Below are 6,000 nucleotides of genomic sequence, written 5' to 3' on the forward strand. Positions count from 1 at the left end.
GGTCACTGATTGACCGTTCTGATTAAGCCAAAACCCATCAGACTGGCCGCGTCACCGGACTGGAATGCTGAGCCCAGGACTTGCTGCATATTCCTTGGGTCCCTGAAAATAAACAAATACATAAACAGCCAGTGCACGCAGACATGGGCTCCCACGGTGCGGTGAATTTCCGCCGCCGTCATCGGGACACGTGTGACACATGACTCTTGGAGGCTGTGGGGGTGGAGGGAGGGCTGTCTGTGCACATTCTGAGCAGATATCAGACATCGATCTGTTTCCCTGAACTCCCTTTAGACTTTTGCCACAAAGGGGAAATGGACAGACTGGCAGTCACGGGACTGAGCTTCAGATGTAGTGAGTTGATATTAGGTCAATGTACTGCTGGACTGTTTCTTTAAACAAGAAGCCATGATCTTGTGTTTGCCATGATCATGGGTCTGGGCTTCATGGGTCGTCTGCAGGGCTGTGATTGTTATGAGCTTTTCCTGGAGCTCTGTCCCTGAAGGGCCTTGTAGTTCACTGACACTTACTGTTGGAGTGGGTGGGTGGGGGCACCACAGCCATGGGCGGAGACCTCGCAGCTGTAGCTGAGTGTGAGACTGTCCCCAGGGCCATGCGTGGAAAATAAACGCCCGCAACAATCAAATCCACCAATCACAGCATGTCTCACGCTACCTCAGAGTTTTCATGATTGGCTGATTTTGAATTAGTTAATGTTGACTGTGACTGTTTGTATTGGTATGGTATGTGTCTAGCGGTGGATAGAATGGCATGAACGTGTTTAGGTATTTCAGCAGTACTTGAGCTCAAAGCCTTCTGTGGTGGAGTAGAAATGTCTGGAAGAGTCGAGACTGCTGTAAATGAGCTCAACAATTAAAGTAGCTCAGAAATCTGTAACAGACAATGAACTACACACACACACACACACACTCTGTGCTGACTCAACTAGGGCTGTCGCGGTGAAAGAATTTCCCCTGCGGTTATTTATGGTGGCTCAACACCGCGATATGCGGTATGCGTCATTTGTCGTCTAAAATCTTAATTTTAGAGCTATATAATTGTTTTATTGTTTTATTGTAAAGGGGTTCTTATTGTTTTTAAAGAAGAAGACACAGTTTTAAGAGCAGTTAAATGTGTGTTTATTGTCAAATAGTGAACACAGAAGTCAAATGAGATGCAGTAAGAACCCATGCTCTTTCGCTTTCTTAAAAGTGTAGGGTAAATATTTTAAACGAGATTTTAAACACAAAAAGAGAATTTAATAAATAAATCAATAAAACGAAATCTTTCCTTAACCAGAAGAATAACGTCTCAGCTTAAACCTGAGTTGTCACGTCCCTGTTGCGCGCTAAGAAAACCAACATATTCACCTTATGTGGTTTCAGTGAGGAGCGGAAAGGGCTAACAATATTCCCGGCAGTACTAAAAACTCGCTCTGATGGTGTGCTTGTTGCACAAATGCACATGTACTTGCGGGCGAGTTTGGAGAGCAGAGGAAATCTAGCCTCATTGACGCGCCACCAGGCGAGTGGATCTGCGTGGATTTGACTTGAACCCGAAATGCTCCCAAACCGGCGAAGTCGCGTTTTGTTTTTTGACCAGAGCATCTGCCGTAGTTTCCATCTTTGAAAAAAGGAGACGGATTGTTGATCAGCCGCACCGGATGATAACAGGGGGTTGATGGGAAAATGACTTTAACTCTTGCACAGGCACTTTCCCCTCGCATGGGAAAAAACACAAATATTGCGGTTGTTGCGGTTAATTCCCGTACGTTGCGATTTTCTCGTCAATAGCGCGGTACTGCTATACTGCGGTTATCGCGACAGCCCTAGACTCAACACTGGAAAACTGCAAATTACAGAACTTCGATACGTGTGTGTGAGTGTGTAAGTGTGTGTAAACCCTGGTCCGGAGCATGTTTGTGCAGGCCATGCATGTTTGACTGTGGCCCCGGGTCACGCGTGTTTGAATGTGGCCCCGGGTCACGCGTGTTTGAATGTGGCCCCGGGACACGCGTGTTTGAATGTGGCCCCGGGACACGCGTGTTTGAATGTGGCCCCGGGACACGCGTGTTTGAATGTGGCCCCGGGACACGCGTGTTTGAATGTGGCCCCGGGACACGCGTGTTTGTATGTGGCCCCCGGGACATGCGTGTTTGAATGTGGCCCCCGGGACATGCGTGTTTGAATGTGGCCCCGGGACACGCGTGTTTGAATGTGGCCCCCGGGACACGCGTGTTTGAATGTGGCCCCCGGGACACGCGTGTTTGTATGCGGTCTCAGGGCAACACCTGGTTCTGCTGCCCTGCTTCCCCATTAGAGGAAAACGAGAGGTTCCATTTTCAGCACATTTCCATTTTCCCCGTCGCTGTTTCACTTCACTTTCTTAAAAAAAAAAAAAAAAAACGAACAAAAAAAGGGATAGAGGGTGAACAGGGACTCGAGAGGGGGCGGGGCGTCGCAGGCACCGTGGCGTTAGCTAACATGCCTTTCTCATTAACCATTGATGCAGAGTGCCTTGCGTCACGCAGACCGACTTGTGTTTTGGATGCAGTTTGGAAACACGACAGAAGGGGGTTCTTGGCTGTATTTGAGAGTGTGTAGAAATGGCTCTGGCGCCCCTTGCTGGTAGACAGCTGCAAGTGTTGCAATTAATGCAAGTGTGTGTGTGTGTGTGTGTGGTAGGCTGTGTTATTACTTTGATTACTTCACTGTTTGAATACAAAAGTTGGGTGCATTTAATCAACATTCATTCATTTGATGACTGGCAACTCACTGTGGGATGTGTGGAAAGGTGTGTGTGTGTGTGTGTGTGTGTGTGTGTGTGTGTGTGTGTGTGTGTTGAGCTGTGTGTTCTAATATAACATTTGGGTGTTTTTGTGCAGGACCTGCAGGTAGTCTACTCTTACCTACATGGGATGGAAGCGCTGTCCAACCTGAGGGAGCACCAGCTCAGGTACGTCACGTTTCCCGCGGGTCACGAGCACGTTCAAGAGGTAAACGTGCTGCGCCCGTGTGCGTGAGTCGCGCTGACTGTTTTCTCTCCTCCAGGTTGATGTGTGAGATGGTTCGGTATGAGCAACACGACGCCAATGAAGTTTTGTACTAGTGAGTATGAAACGCATCACTTTAAACTCTAATCAAGGTCAGATGAATGGAGGTTTACAACCGAATCATTTGCACACACACACACAGATGCAACTTGTACATTCAGTTTCAATCAGCTGATTTGTACATTACTCTCTCTCTCTCTCTCACACACACACACACAATTTGCTGTGCTTCAGTAAATCCACCATTGGTGGTCTGGCCGCTCTCTGGACTGGTCCCGCTGAGTCAGGCCCTTAAAGAAGAAGTCAGGGCGTTGGGGCCATTCCTGCACGTCCAGTTTCCCCAAAAGTGCTGCGGCGTGCAGTCATCCCGAAACCCCTGAGCTTGAACTCGCAGCGTCCGTTTATATCCGACCACAAGCGAGCGGAAGGACCAGTGGGGTCGCTGCTTTGGGACCGGGGAGGCGGGGTTTCTGCATCAGATTCACGCGGTATTACCCAGCGGGCGGAGCATCCCGTCTGGCCCGTCGGCTGCCGTAGCGACATGAACGCACAAGGGGAGGGGTTTATCACGTGCAGTCTAACGTTCACGTGTGTCTCTCTGTTGTAGCCCGGATGACCTCGGCACGTGCTGGTACATCCTGCTGTCCGGCTCCGTCTTCATAAAGGAGTCCATGTTTCTGCCACGCAGCAGGTGGGGGCGCGTCCTGGTGCACGTGACTGCCGTTGTGTCCTGCACTTCGTTGTGTCCTGCCTGTAACACTCTCTCTCGCCCTCTCTCGCCCACAGTTTCGGGAAGCGCTCTGCAGGTAGCCTCCGTCGAGGGTGCGAGTGCATAGTCCTTGAGGCCTCGGAAATGATAGTGGTGAGTTGCGTTTGCGCTTGCGAATATGCGCGAGAAAACGTGCGGCCTCATTCGTGGGACTGCGTGGCCATAAACGGTGCCTCTCTCTCGGCGAGAGCTGTCCCAGGGCCATGCGAGTGTTTAACAGACAAAGAGGAACGCTGTTCTCTCTCCTTCTCCCCTGTTCCCAGGTGGACTACATGGAGGACAGCGAGGAGTACTTCCACAGACAGGCGTCGCAGCGGCAGTCCAGGAGAAGGTTCCGGAAAATAAATCAGCGAGGAGAGAGACAGACCATCATTGACACAGTCGAGCACTATCCAGCCAGCAAGCCTCCTCTTCCACCAGGCTACCATACGGTACACACACACACACACACACACACACACACACACACACATACAGCATGTAAAGTGTTTTAAAAAGAGTAAACCTGGTCACTTTCTGGGGGAAGAACAACTTCCATGTTTCTTGTTCCTGTGTAATCCTCCCCCCTGTCCCACCCCCCCACCCCTGTGATTTGTAAGCAGTACAATAATGTATCGTAACTGAGTTTGGTTTACTAATTCCTTACAGTCAGGGTCCTCTTAATGACTTAATTCTCTATAAATTAGAAATGTACCACCTGTAATTTTGTGTGTGTTGTTTTGTTTTGTTTTTATTATCCCTGTTGCCCCGGCTGCAGGAATGCTCAAAATCCCAGGTAACCTTCCCCCCATCCCTCCAGCCATCCCATAATACTCCCTAACAAGCATGCTACCGCCGTGTACCTCCCTGCTAGTTTGGTCTGCCTTTAAGCGTATACTAACAGCAGCTAAATGAACAGCAGCATGGGAATATTCTCTCTTTCTCTCTCTCCCTCCCTCCCTCTCTCTCACCCTCCCTCCCTCGCTCTCTCCTCTCTCTCTCTCTCTCTCTCTCTCTCTCTCTCTCTCTCTCTCTCGCCTCCGTGCCCCTTGGCATTCTCTTTCGGCTATACTTAAAAGCTTCTGATCCTTAAAGGAACTGCATTGTGTGTCACACCGGGGGTTGGGCTTCAGGAGAAGGTTGAGGCAAAGTGATTGGTCACGTGACCTGTCCGTCACTGCGGTATCAGCCATAGTGACCAGTTTAGTAGGGCTGCTGCACCCATCCCCAAATCCCACCCCTGCCCTTCAAAACAATGCCGGCCGGGTGTAGCTGATCTGCGTGTGCGCGTGAGAGACTGAATGAGAGGAAGAGGAGGAGGAGGAGGAGGGGGTTCTCGCCCCTGCCTCCGTGAGGGCTGTTGCTGTGGAGATTTTTGTGGGAGTTTGCTAGATAGCGGTGCTGGAGTGAGCGGTGAGCTCGTAGTCCTGAGAGAGAGAGAGAGAGAGAGAGAGAGAGACGCAGCGTGGAGAGCATCAGAGGGCTCTGGAGCGTTAGGCTGACGTGAAGGTGGAGCAGACGTGGGGCAGGACGAGTCCGGGACGCGGGAATGTTGTTGGGGTCGGTGCTGTTACCCTGACGACAGCAGGATGGTGGGCTGTTCTTTGGCACTGACTAGGAGGCAGGTACACACACACACACACACACACTCACACACACACAATTGGGCCTGTTTTTGGCAGTGGTGATGTCCCCTTACACGTAGAATGTTTCTCTCAGTCTCTGTGCTGAATGGAGTCTTCCACAGGAGTGATGTCACGTCCTCTTGAACTGTTTGGCTCTGAATTAGAGATGTATATTCGAGTGTATATTTGAATGGACGTTGAATATTCGAGTGTCTACATCTGTGCAGACGCCCTCATGATTACCGTTTTATAACATGGGTGTATGTGTTTGGAATACAATAGTGAATATTGTGCGTTTTGCTGCTTTTACCCCGAAATATCTCGATCAGGGTTCGGGATTGGTTGGTTGTGTTTGTTGTTTGCCCACATCACAAATTCAATGCGGAGCATGAGAACACTTTCAGTTTTTCTGTGATGTACTTAATGGTGATGCAGTGATGTTGTTTATGATCTCAGAGTATTAAGTGTGTGTGTGACAGACTAGTCACTCCTGTCATATTTGCTCTGTGGATATACAGACAAATTGGAATTATAAGGGTGCTAATGGACACGTCCACAAAGTGATCAGTGTCAAA

General features: G+C 49.8%; 1 protein-coding gene across 7 annotated transcripts in view; it reads left to right on the forward strand.

Annotated features, from left to right (window-relative positions):
- rapgef2a (Rap guanine nucleotide exchange factor 2a) overlaps positions 1–6,000 on the forward strand; it is a 41,267-nt gene that overhangs the window by 9,024 nt on the left and 26,243 nt on the right. For 4 of the 7 annotated variants that reach the window (XM_077018789.1, XM_077018815.1, XM_077018799.1 and 1 more), the window contains exons 2-7: positions 2,885–2,955; positions 3,051–3,107; positions 3,660–3,743; positions 3,839–3,914; positions 4,085–4,252; positions 4,579–4,596. In XM_077018789.1, coding sequence (XP_076874904.1) covers positions 2,885–2,955; positions 3,051–3,107; positions 3,660–3,743; positions 3,839–3,914; positions 4,085–4,252; positions 4,579–4,596 — 474 coding nt within the window. Of the gene's footprint in view, positions 1–2,884; positions 2,956–3,050; positions 3,108–3,659; positions 3,744–3,838; positions 3,915–4,084; positions 4,253–4,578; positions 4,597–4,652; positions 5,422–6,000 lie in introns of those variants that run through there. The other 3 variants (XM_077018807.1, XM_077018822.1, XM_077018839.1) reach the window with 2 other exon arrangements.

The sequence above is a fragment of the Brachyhypopomus gauderio genome, chromosome 1 (genome assembly GCF_052324685.1).
Source record: "Brachyhypopomus gauderio isolate BG-103 chromosome 1, BGAUD_0.2, whole genome shotgun sequence".
Taxonomy (NCBI): Eukaryota; Metazoa; Chordata; class Actinopteri; order Gymnotiformes; family Hypopomidae; genus Brachyhypopomus; species Brachyhypopomus gauderio.